This window comes from Crocuta crocuta, unplaced genomic scaffold (genome assembly GCF_008692635.1).
Source record: "Crocuta crocuta isolate KB4526 unplaced genomic scaffold, BGI_CrCroc_1.0 scaffold213, whole genome shotgun sequence".
NCBI classification, from domain to species: Eukaryota; Metazoa; Chordata; class Mammalia; order Carnivora; family Hyaenidae; genus Crocuta; species Crocuta crocuta.
In genome coordinates this window covers 5,862,809-5,876,031 of record NW_027529442.1, presented here as the reverse complement: position 1 = coordinate 5,876,031, position 13,223 = coordinate 5,862,809, and the positions used below count along the sequence as shown (strand labels likewise).

The 13,223-nt window shown below is 40.2% G+C and overlaps 1 protein-coding gene across 1 annotated transcript in view; it reads left to right on the top strand.

Annotated features, from left to right (window-relative positions):
- Positions 1 to 13,223, top strand: part of MAGI1 (membrane associated guanylate kinase, WW and PDZ domain containing 1) — a 253,203-nt gene that overhangs the window by 158,198 nt on the left and 81,782 nt on the right. The window contains 3 exon segments of the mRNA XM_077760232.1: positions 2,929 to 2,964; positions 8,546 to 8,603; positions 10,975 to 11,072. Coding sequence (XP_077616358.1) covers positions 2,929 to 2,964; positions 8,546 to 8,603; positions 10,975 to 11,072 — 192 coding nt within the window.

Sequence of the window (13,223 nt, the reverse complement as noted above, 5' to 3'; positions counted from 1 at the left end):
ACACAGGATTGAACTGCACTGGTCCACTTTTATGCAAACTTTTTTCAACATACTAGAAACATGTTTAGAACTCTTGGATAATTTGAAAATCTTGCAGATATGGCCCTGAAATACCAAAAAACATTAAGAAACAATTAAGTTCTTTTGTAAGAAGACAGTATTAAATACTTACACAAAATAAGTGTTAATCGATTATATTACTGGTAAGGTTTTCAGTCAGTAGTAGACTATAGTTAAGTTTTGGGGAACTCAGAAGTTATACACAGACTTCTTGACTGTAAGAGTAAGTACCCCCAACCCCTGTGCTGTTGAATTGGTCAACCATTATTTTTAATTCTTAAAATTCTTATCATTGGTGTTAATGTTATTGCCTTTGGAACAAGTATGTATTCATACCAAATACCATTAGTTTATCCACTTGTCCCTTCAACATTAGGATTCATATATCCTTTTCCCAGTAGAAATTATATGTATGTCTGTATACACAGTGTAAATATATTAACCACATGTTACCACTCTGACATTTATCTGTCCCCACATCTGCATCTGCTGTTACCAGTTAACACAAATCTGCCTTGTGTTGTTGTTTATGTCATGACACCAAGAAGAATAATGTTTTTGGTCACGGTTTTGTTCCTGATTTAATTTCTGTTCTCTGGAGGCCATATGCACATGGCTTGTAACAATATAGCATCATAGTTATCATAAAAAATTTTATGTATTCTGTTTTCTGTCTCAAAAAAGTGAGAAACTGGCTTGGAACTTTGATCTTTAGTATATAACTCATTTTGTTGTTTCTGTATATCTAGTTGAATTGGAAGCCTTCCACCTTGCATTTGCACTCTAGGCCAATATTTAAAACTGACTGGTTGATAATGCTTTTTGTCTGAGACTTCAAACTCAGTCTGAATAAAGCCCAACTAAGGATGTCCCCCCCCACCCAAATCTGGTCATCTGTGTTTCCTATCTTGGTTGAGGGTAGAATTCATGCATACCTATGAGTCTCCCTTGACCTACTATATCACCTCAATTTCAACCCATCTACCCTCTGAATTTACTTTGCCTCTCAGATATCTCTGGAATCCATGCACTATTTTCTTCATTGCCTGTAGCACCCTAGTCCAAGTCACACTCCTCTCTCACCCACACTCTTGCCTACTCTCCTTACACTGTACCCCGAGCACTCTTTAAAAATGTCACAGTGATTGTGTTATCACTGACCACCCTCTCGAGCCCTGTTCAGTGGCTCTCTGTCCGCACCATACTCAGCCCTCCCCCTAGCTGGTCACTGAGCCCTAGGAGGTTTGGCCTCTGGCTTTTCCCATCCTTGCTCCTTTCCACTCTGCCCTTCATCTGCACCATCTCTCTCTTAGAATATTCTTACATTTCACAAACACATACTGAACAGCTCCTCCTGTATGTCCAGGGTGCCCCAGGAACTTCAGACGTATCAGTGGACACAACCATCAAAATGCCCTGCTGTCGTAGAGCTTCCATTTCAGTCCCTTTTCACTTTAAGTCTTTTTGCTGCATCGGGCACATCCTTCAGGCTACAGGTCAGGGACTCTTTCTGTGACCTTGCCCCCAGTTCGGATTAGGTCATTCTGTGAGCTGTATTACTTTAGAAACATTACCGCAGGTTTATTTTTAGTTTTATTTATGGAAGGTTGGGATTTGTCTCCTCCTCCAAAGGGATGTGTGATTTGTCACTTTGCACTGTGACTGACCTGTGGTAGGTCTCTCCTTAAATACTTACTGGAGAAATGAATGAAAGCGTCCCCAAAGGCATTATTAGATAATATTTACAGTGGCATTTCTTTGAAATATTTTATGTAAATGAGATACCATTTTTAAGAAGCCATGCCAGCATCACAACTCATTGTTGACAACCAAATCATTTTTCAATCAAGAGTTCACAAGGTATAGAGTACCATGTTGGTTACGAAAGTCAGCATTTGAGTCCTCCATGCATCCATCCATCCATTTAGAAGTATTTAGTACCTACAATGTACCAAACAGTGTACTGGGCACTGAGCATTTCACAGGAGTGAAAATAGTCTTCCTCCTGTGTTGGTTGAGCACACAGTAGAGGGGACAGCCACCTGCCCTGTAGCTGGCGAGACCTTAGACATGAAATGGTTTGTTGTGTGCTGGCCCGTGCTCCCTTCTCAGTCACAGTACAGCGGTTTACTCACAGCAGCAGGAGGCCAAGAATGGAGAAGATCTTGACTGGTTTTGCTTCCTGACTTCCTGAGACCATTGTCATTCCAAGATTTCTGGGCTCTTTGCCTTAGAATCTTCTACAAAGTAGAAAGTGCCTCCTCCATCCTCGTTTCAGGGTGGCCTTCGAGCCTGCTTTCCTCACGTGCAACGTCCTGACATAATTCATCTCTGACTCCCTCTGTCCGACCCTGAAGTGTAACGCATTTGACACTCTGCATTCTCAAGTTGACCTCAGCTTCCTTTTTTCAGGCAGCGGTATTACTTATAAGTTAAGTAATGCTTTAACTGTGAATGTAATTGCCTCACTGATTAGAGGATTGTTGCAGGATGAAAAGGACTCATATTGGGAGGTGTAAGAGCTTTGTTTGCCCGAAATAAGGTCTGTAATAAGTGACTTCCCACTTAAGAACACCGAAACCGCAAAGGTATTTGTCCTCTTTTACAACCAATCAAACCCTATTTTGACATGCGCGGAAATGAGCCGTATAATTATGTTGCCTATACCACCTCTTACCCTTGTGTGATTGACACTGAGGTCTTCGTTTTACTAGCCAGGCCAGTGAACTAGACCACAATGCAGGTAAGGACAAAACAGAGTGACGTGTTCGCTGCCGTTTTTCTGAGGGGAGTTTTCTTTCTTGGTGTTGGTGTCTGAATTTTTGTCTCTCTCTTTTCTGTCTCATTCCTGCTATTCCTTTGGAGAAGAAGGGGTCCACACCGAGGAGCTGGACAGTGAACTAGGTAAACCCTCCCAGCTGCATGACCCGCCCTGCATGGTTTTGTCTCCAGTGAATTGCTTAATCCTTCAGTTTCTTTAGTCTGCCCTTCTTTGATTATGATTTTCGTTCCGGCTTACCCATGAAAGGTCAGTCTTACAACCCTTGAGTCTGACTCGCAGGCACCACGCAGAGTTGTAATAAGTTCTGTCTACAAAGAAAAACTCTGAGCGAATTGAGACTGGAACAAGAGTTAGCAAATTGGTCCTCGGAAGTCTTGCAGCTTGAGGATTAGGAAAAGTTTAAGGGAGAGAAGTTTAAGCAAGCGCTGGGTCCCTTGCTCTCGTATAACCCTACGTCAGCCTTGTTTCCTTTATTATTTGCTGCCGGTGGTTAGCTACATGGGTCACCCAAAAAAGGCAAAGCTGTTTACAAAAATAAAAACCCACCAAACTAATGAAGGGCCTTTATAGGAGTAATAGCAATATAATAATTCTCCTGATTAACTGAATAGTTAGTAGCAGTCTTAATCTTGTGTTACTGAGTCACCAGGCACATGTTGACTTTGTTACTGTAGTGAATGGCTTGCAAACCAGATGCTGAGCTTGTATGTGACATATAAACTTAGAGTGTGTGTATCAATGTAAACCAGGTCCTGACTAGTATAGCTGGTAGTCTACAAATAATTTACGTTAGCAGATAATGCCAGGTGCTTTTATCTTTGCTGTTGGAATATATTGAATTCTGTCCCATGCTAAGGTTTATGTTCAGCTTTGAACAATTATTAAAATTAGTTTGCCTCCCATCTGATGCATCTACCGAGGGATAGGGTGGAAAGCACAGGTTTCAGCTAAATTGCACATAAAAGCCTTGGCTCACTGAACATTGGCCATTGTGTATTTTTAAAGAGATGATTGTTTAACATCAGTATGAATAGAACTGCCCTGAGGTGATTGCATCAGCTTGACAATTTTGAGATTGCCTTCAGAACTGTAAATGTAAATACTTAATAATAACAGGTTATTGTTTTCATTGGATTTTGTTTGTGTTTGTTATATCATAATCAATCACGGTTGACCAGAGTTATGATCTAATGGAACTTAGCTCTGTTTTTCTTCATGTTTGGAACATTCCTGTTGTAACTGATAGATGTGTCAGCATGGGTCGATAACTATTGAATGGAACTTTCAAGATGTTTCATAAGTTGTCCCTGTTGTCATTGTGGTAGGAAGGACTTGAGATTCATCCTGTATGACAGAACAATTTAAAACTTATTTTATAAGAAAAAAATAATCAGTAATATTAAAGTAATTGAAAAAGACCGAACTAGGTTTTTTAGACACCAAATGAGTGCCTTAGTCATTTGCTGAACCGCTTCACATCCCTCTTGCTGGTGACTGATATGTGTGAGTGACCACTGCTATTCGGGGGTGGCCGATGGAGATACTATAGTTGTGCACGGGGCACGACCTTATCTGGTTTGTGGTGATTTGAATGTTGACATTTTTAGGAAAGATATTTCTGTATTTTTTCCCCTTGGAACTATAATACTGTAGGAACTTGCCTATGCTGTTGAAGATTGAAAATGAAGGCATTAGTGGCTACATGGTATCATTTCTCATGGGCATAGGCATTGCTTGGGGAGATGGTTTGGTAACATGGTGGAAGTGTCTCTGGGTTCAGATCAGGCTACCTGGCTTCTTATCCGAGCTCCCCTGTTCACTGGCTGTGTGGCCTTGGGCAAGCTTACTTACCTTCTCCTAGCTTCCTTTTCCTTTTCTGTGAAGAGAGGCTGAAGGAGGGGCTCCCATGGTGTTTGTGAGGAAACCTAATGAGAACATTTCTTAATAATTGGCCCGGTGATCAGCACGTATTGTTGGATTTACTAGTTTCATTATTTATCAACTAATTCCCTCTTGCTGGACTTTTTAATATTCTTTATGGTATTTTTTTTTTTTTTACCTCTCGTATAGGTCAGGGGAGGAATATATATATACTGTAGAAATGACCCAAATGTGTCCTTCTAGGTAGAGATGGGACTCTTGATTTTTGCCTGCACATATCCACTGTGTAAAAAGTAGTGTTAGCGGATGTACGCGCGCGCACGCGCCCGCGCGCACGCACACACACACACATTTTCTCTTGCATTCATTCCAGTTTCATTCATTCCACCTCACTGCTCGTTTTCTTAATAAGAGGGTCCTAATTTCAAACAACAGCATCTGTCAGGTTTTCAGAGAACATTGGGATTCCAGATGTGGCAAGGAAACCCTCTCTGTGATCCTCCTGAGAGGTGGGGCGGTTGGCTTGGGTATTGAACACAGATCACATGATTATTGAGTTGTCATTTCTGAACTCTGTTGTGTGAGCTGGGTTAGTAGCTCCATTACGCCCCTTTTGGTCTGCAGAATCTATCACATCCCCTGCAGACATCTTCGCAGAATTCAGAAGCACTTGCAGAACCTCCTTTTGGAATTACAGAGTATTTGTGTCCTGAAACCAACTAGGAGAGGGAAGGGACAAGGAAATGAGCTTGCTTCCCCACCCAGGCTAGGTCACAGTTTTGAAATCTGTCTGTGAATGTGAGCACGACTTGCAAGCCGTGTGCTGACAAGTCTCTTGAAAAGAACTTAGAACCTTTGACTGCTTCATACTTGCTTTTGCGGTGACAGTGAGTACCGTACCAAATTGTTAAAGGCAGGGCTAGCAAACAGGCAGGCCGTAGAAATCTGCTCTGTTCCTTTTCTGCTTTCCTAGAACATTGTCATTTGTTGAGCCTACTTGCCGGGTGCTGTGTGAAATGTTCTGTAAGCATCCTCATTTAATCCATAGTTGACCTTGAGGTAAATCCCAGTGAAAGATGTGGTTTTAAGACATTAAGTAGCTAGCCCAGTGCCAGATCTCCAAAGTGGTAGTGCTAACGTTCAGCCCGGGACCTGGGCAGGCCCAAAGGGTCTTAGCTGCCTAAAGTAGCTATGATAGGTTGTTTATTCTGGTCTGATGTCCAACACTTGTGAGATATAGGGGCTGGCTCTTCAGGTGACATCAGAGTGTTTAGTGAAGAAAAAAATTGTAATGTCATTATTTGGGGGGCTTCAGTATTTTCTGCCATTCTTAGTTTCTTAGGACCAAAAGACAAATTTGAGGGCAAATGTCTTCCTTTTTTAAATTGATGACCCATTTCTATTTTAAGCATTAGGAAACTAATTCCTATTATTAAGTTAATTGCCACATTGGAAGTGAGATCTCTGTCTTTTCAACTGAAAATGAGCTTTTAGCTTGGACAACTAGAAAATTTCTGGAGTTTGCTAATCTGTTCCAGAAGATGTGTTTAAATTTACAAATGTGCAGGAATATCATTTGATCTGCCACATTTCTCACCTCTGGAGTATAAGTTAACTAGACAAAAGGGCAAAGGTCAAATGTGGCTTCTTCCTTTTTTTTTTTTTTTTTTTTTGGTACCCTCTTTAGACCTCTGTCAGAGCACTAACAGTATGGTGTTTGAATTGTCTGCATAGTTGTGCACTTATAATTATCTTTGTGTCCCTGGTGCCTACCACACCCTCAAGCACAAGTAGACACTCTCCACATATTTGACAAATTAATAATTGAATGACACAACATATAGTGTACTTTAAGTTCTAGGTGTCCAGTATAGTGATTCAGTAATTCTGTACTCAGTGTACATCATGATAAGTGTACAAACGAGTTAAATCCTTAGTATTTCCCATTTTATCTGAAAATAATCTGGNAACTCGGGGCTGTGCCCTGATCTGCATTCTTTTAATCTTCCATTGCTAAACTCCTTGGAAAGATTTTCCTGGTTATTTTCATTTAAATGGTAATTTCCAGATTTGTAAGGGGAAACCATTTCCCAGGCATTTGCTTTGCATCAGTTCGTAAGACTGGGCGTATAAAAATGCCAAGTTGTATCAGCATCTGCAAATTGGACCTGTCTTGCATTTTAGTAGCTTATGTCTCCTGGAATTCAGAGACTTCTTTAAAACCTGCTAAGTGATTAAAAAAAAAAAAAAACTTAGAACAAAAAGGGGGAAAACCTGTCTCTTTGTTTGCAAATAGATAACATGTGGAGCAAAAACCATGAAATTAATGTCTCTTGATATGCAGCCAGATCTTAGCAAAACATAAACTTTGAGTCATTAGCGTGTATGTTTGGGTGCACGCGCATGACGACTGGTGATGCCACATGTCAGCCCTATGCCTTGATGAAAGAATCATTCTTTGAGAATAGTGACCACACGATTCCTTGAATTAAAAAAAAAAAAAAAGAAGAAGAATCTACTGTTTCAAAATAGGGGATATTTCCAGTGTTTGTAACATTCCATTCAAGTCGGTCTTCATAGCTGACTTCTAGGAATAATGATTCACCTTGGAGTGTGGCATTACCCAGGCTTGCCTTAACCGTGTATGTATGAGAGTGGCTTTGAAATTAAGTTGAGTAATTGGTGCGCCGCGTGAAAGAATTATTCAGTGACACAAAACACAACCTGGTTACTTCTTTCACCAAGTCTAATTATGTGGTGCCACGGGCTTTTTCACAGTAGATTTTGGGTTGTGGCAGAACTCACTATTAGCCAGTTAATAAAGTTCCCACGTCTGCTATGAAACCTTACAGTTGAGTTTTCAGAAAGGCACATAAATCTGCCAGTGCCATTTTATACCACCACAGTAAAGGAACGAAATCCTCCCCCTCAACCATTGAGTTCTCAGAGGGTGGGACTTGCATTTCTGCTTTCAGAGGCCAAGTGCTCCAAAATGTGGGCCTGTCTGGATGGAACACTTGAATGATAGATGCAGGCAATTAGAAAGCCCAGGTCCACGTGGGCATTTTCACTTACTCAAGCATTTTAATTAGGAACACGGAGGAAATAAGATGCAAATTTTATTTTATTCCAGGGAGAGCAAAAGCAGCGCGATTATATTGAAAATGAAAAGAAACATTAATTTTCAACTATTTTTGTTTGTGTGGTAAAGTAGCCTAGAAATAAAATGAGAAAATTATAAATATTTGAGATATAATCTAGGCATTCAAGGCAAATTTTAACTATATTTCCATTAAAATCTAATTTAAGAGTTGATTTAGGACAAAGGCATCTGGGACTACATTTTATTAAGTTGTAGTAGTTTGTGCAAAATATCAGTGAAGAATTGTTCCTCATGTAGAGAGGTACACTGATAAGTAAATATAATGCTCACTTTTTGTTATTGTTAGAACACACAGTTTTAATTGAATTTAAGGCATTTTATTTATTTATTTATTTTTAATGTTTTATTTATTTCTAGGAGAGAGAGAGAGAGAGAGACAGCATGCGCAGGGGAGGGTCAGAGAGAGAGGGAGTCACAGACTGAAATAGGCTCCAGGCTCTGAGCTGGCAGTCAGCACAGAGCCCGATGCGGGGCTCGAACCCACGAACGGCTAGATCATGACCTAAGTGAAAGTTGGACGCTTAACTGACTAAGCCACCCAGGCGCCCCTGGATTTAAGGCATTTTAAAGCGTCTTTCTCTTTTTCCCTCACTTGTTAAAAGTCCTTGGGTTCTTCAAGAATATGGTGTTCTTGCTCTAAATCTTCTTTTATTTTTCAGAACTACCTGCTGGTTGGGAAAAGATTGAAGACCCTGTCTACGGTATCTACTATGTAGAGTAAGTGGCTGTTAGGTTGTACTCCTCTATAATAATTATGTATGTTTAGGCTGAACCGAGTTTACCATCATTATAAGGTACAAACTGTTATCAACAACATAATAATTTGGTGATGAAAATATATATGTATATTTTAATGAATGAGAAAATATTCGGTGAATCTTAGGACAATAAATTCTAAAATTTATGAGGGAAGGATCCACGTCTTTTGTTTACCAGTATTTTATCACGACCCAACATAGTCCTGGCATATGCCGGCTCCTCAGTAAGTATTCATTGAATGAATGAATGAATGAATGAATGAAGAAAAGCTAAGATTCAATAGAGCAGATGAGTAGGGGTTATCATCTGGACGACAACGTGTTTACCTGCTTTTTGCCCTGCTCAGCTCTGAATTTTTCTGTAATTACTTATTTATTCATTCAGACTTTCCAAAAAGGGTCATACACATCTTAGTAATACATGAAAGGTCACCAGAATTAAGAAGATAATTGAGAACTGCCCAAGCTGAAAGACCTTATATGCTACCTTGCCTCTCTTCTGCCTCAGGACAGTACACGTAGCTCTTATTTTCCATCTTTAAGACTCTCAAACCCTCATGACCTGTGTGGTATGTAGCTTATTGTAGCATTAGGCACATCCTTTGTCTTGTCAGGATGATCCAGAAAGAAAAGAAACCCAAGAGATTAAACATTGTAGCAAATATGCTGTATATCATTTCCTCTGAGCAAGAGGAGAAGTCACTAATAAAAGATCCTTCAAGAGAAACAAATGCCATATAAATACATCATTTATATGTCGTCATAATCATACCTGGTGCCGTAAAGATAATTGGCAAGCTTTCTATCCCTCATGCTGGCGATGAAAAGTCATCTGTATAATGGCCTGGTGATAAGAGAATATGATACAAATTGTTAGACTGTAAAATGCTCAGCATCTTATTATAAAAAGTTATGAGTTCAGTATAGCAAGTGTCATTGGCCAGTACTCACATGACTACCTATGTACGTGACAAGAAGAAAGATTTGGTGATCTGGGCCATCAGAAGGGCACTGTTGTTTCTCTGACCCTGACAAAATAAAACTCCCCTGTGTGTTCTGCAGATCATCTTTCTTGCAGGTGCTTAGTGGATTTCCTGTCTCTTTGGGGCTCATTTTGAGTTTTCCTTCAATTAATCTGTGCATCAGAAAGAAGAGGAATAGATAATAACAGCTTTGTGTAGGACAAAGGGACTTGGTTTGGGGGGCCATTTACTAGCTTACTATCTGACACCTCCTCTCTGTGTTATACCTGTTATGTTAGACCATTTCCTACCATCAAATTGCCTACAAGAATTATCAAGTAAACAACCCATCCTATAGTAGAAATTAAAGGTGGTCTATCCACCCTGTTTGACAAGCCTGCCTTTAAGAAATATTTTGAGTTCTGAATACCATAATTACATCATAGATCTGATCCCAAACTTCTAATGAAGTACAATTTTGGATAAAACAAGAAAACGAGTGTATGTATGCTTGTGCATGTGTATGTTTGTGTAACATGTATATCTACACTAAGGCCATGGCTGAAAAAAAAAAAAAACCTTGTATGTATGTATTTTTGTTTTGCCATGGCCTTATTAGTTTTCTAACAGTCTGAAGTGTCTGGGTATTTGTCACTTTGAACACATCACATTTGCTTTGGTTAGCTGCATTTGGAGGGGTTTTTTGCCTGAGGCTCATACTTTTAACCCTGACTCCATGTCCACTGAAGAAAATAGTTGATAGATGTTGGAAGAGCCCTTCTTTTAACTGTGGGTGAGTGCTGAGGCTTCTCTGAGCTATCCTCGGAAGCCACATGGCAGTTCTGGCATTGCACGGTATAGACCACGTCCTCTCTGCACTTTAATCTCATTTGTAATAATCCTTCAATCCACTTTTCATTGAATTAAAGCACCTCCCCGAGTCAGGTGCTTCCTTGGACATTTGGAAGAATCAGTGGTTAAAGCCCTGCAGTTTGAAAGCAGACAGACCTGAGCTTGCATGCCTCTTTGCTGTGTACTAGCTGCTTTATATTAGGTGAGCTAGTAATTGCTCAGAAATTTGCTTTCCCTCCATAAAATATGGATATCAATAGGACCTACGTCTTACCATTTACCGAAGATTTTAAAATAAAATGCATGAAAGGTTGGTAGCCTCTGTAGGCAGTTACTCTATGGAAAGCGTGCATTTCTTTTTCCTCTTCCTAACTTTCCTCTTCCTATCTTGACACGGATGGTCAGCCTCTTGGACCACCTGCTTTGCTCAGTTCTAGGCAAGGGATTAGGCAGACTGGCATTTGGCTTGTGGGACGAAGTGTTTTGTAACCAAATATTGTCTGCCTCCTGCTCCAGCCACATCAACAGGAAGACACAATATGAGAACCCGGTTCTAGAAGCCAAACGGAAGAAACAGCTTGAACAGCAACAGCAGCAGCAGCAGCCGACAGAAGGTTCGCTTTCCCTTGATGTGTTGGGCAGAGGAGCTTGGGGTAAAGCTTGGGCGCTGACACCCTCGTGTGGTCAGAACTGGCCTTGATGTTCCTGTTCTTCACCATTCTGTGGACTTGATGTCCTGCAGGGGGTGGACAACAGAGCTTCTTTTCCGCCCGGAACCCTGACAGCTCAAGTGGGGGGCCCTATCCCTAGGCCCCCCAGTCTCCACTTTAATTTAGAAAGAGGCCGTCATCAGACTGGAGAACTTTCTGTTGCCCCAGCATGTTTACGTACCAGCTGGTGTCTAAATTCAAACTGCTTTGAGCCCTTAGGAGGAGTTGCTGTGTGTGTAACTAACTTCTAATTTTAGGAACATGACATGTTAGAATCAGAAAAAGCTGACAGTTTTGAATGCTTTTTTTAAAAACTGTAAGTTAATTCATGATCTTTATAAAAATATGAACAGTTCAAGAATGGAGTATACTAAATTCTCCTCTGCTCACTCCTGTCTCATTCTCAATGTAGACACTGGGCAGAAATTTTAAGTTTATTTATTTTGAGAGAGCCTGAGACAGCATGAATGGGGGAAGGGCTTCTAGAGAGGGGGAGAGAGAATCCCAAGCAGGCTCTGCGCTGCCAGCACAGAGCCCAATGTGGGGCTCATACCCAGGAAGCCATGAGATCATGACCTGAGCTGAAACCAAGAGTCCGATGCTTAACTGACTGAGCTACGCAGGCGCCCCCGTACACAGATGCCTATTTTAACAAAAATCAGATCATAACTTACATATATATATTTGACCTAATTTTCTCATTTAAATTTATTTCTTGCACATATTTCAAAGCTGGTTAATAAAGATTTGCCCTATAATTTTTAAAGGCTGCATAATTTTCCACTTTATGAATCTCTCTACTTCATTTAGCTATCTTTTTATTAATATATCTGTTTATTAATAGTCATCTAGCTATTAGTAGGGTTTTTCTAGTTTTGCATTGCAACCTTTTAAAATGATAGACTCAGGGTGCCTGGGTGGCTCATTGGGTTAAGTGTCTAACTCTTGATTTTGGCTCGGGTCACGATCTCACAGTTTTGTGAGTTTGAGCCCCACGTTGGGCTCTGTGCTGGCACTGTGGATCCTGCTTGGGATTCTCCCCTTCTTGCTGCTTCTCCCCAGCTTGCACTCTCTCTGTCTCTCTTAAAATAAACAAACAAACAAACAAACAAAGAAATAAAATGACTGGTTCAATACTGTCTCAATATAATATGCAAAAATCAAATATATGAATAGCAAGTATGACACTTTTTTTATTATAATATTGAAAGATAGTAAATATAGATCAGAGAGTAGAAGTTGTGAATGGCCAGCTAGGAGACATTTTAGCCTTTGCCATTCTTACAGTCTCCATCATAGCTGTTCAGCTTGGCCCTTGAGGTATGAAAACAGCCGTACACAAAATGTAAATGAATAGATGTGACCGTGTTTCAATAAAACATTGCATATGAACATCGATAGTTGAACTTCATGTAATTTTCATGTGTCACAAAGTATTTCTCAGTTTAATTTTTCTCAACCATTTAAAGATGGAAAACCTGTCCTTGGTTTGAAAGTTGTATGAAAATGGACATCAGGGTCCATTTGGCCCATAAGCCATAGGTGGCCAAACACTGCCATAGATTTTATTTTAGTCTTTTGTTGTTGTTGTTTTAAGTAAGCTCTCTGCCCAACATGGGCCTAGAACTTGTGATTCCAAGGTCAAGAGTTCCCTACTCTACCAGCTGAGCCAGCCAGGCACCCCTTAACTATATTTAGATAGAGTATGTATGTGTGTGTGTGTGTGTGTGTGTGTGTGTGTGTGTGTGTGTCCATGTATTAGTGTGTATGCACCTATCAAAAAGTTCTCCTTTCTACCTTCATCTCTTTTCTAGTTAAAACAATGTTTTTAAAATATTTTTCTGAGCTGGTGAGACTTTGTAGTGTTAGAAAGTGCTGTTTGGTAGATGGGGGTGTACAGTTGACTATATTAGCTTAGCTGGAAAGTGACTGTGTAGATCTCAAGGATCAATCACAGTGAGTTATTTCTGGGCCTCCAAGGTGCATAGAAATCTAGTTAGGACACAAAAGTATTGGTGATGAGTCCATTTGGGTTTGGGAGACAGGAAGGGATAG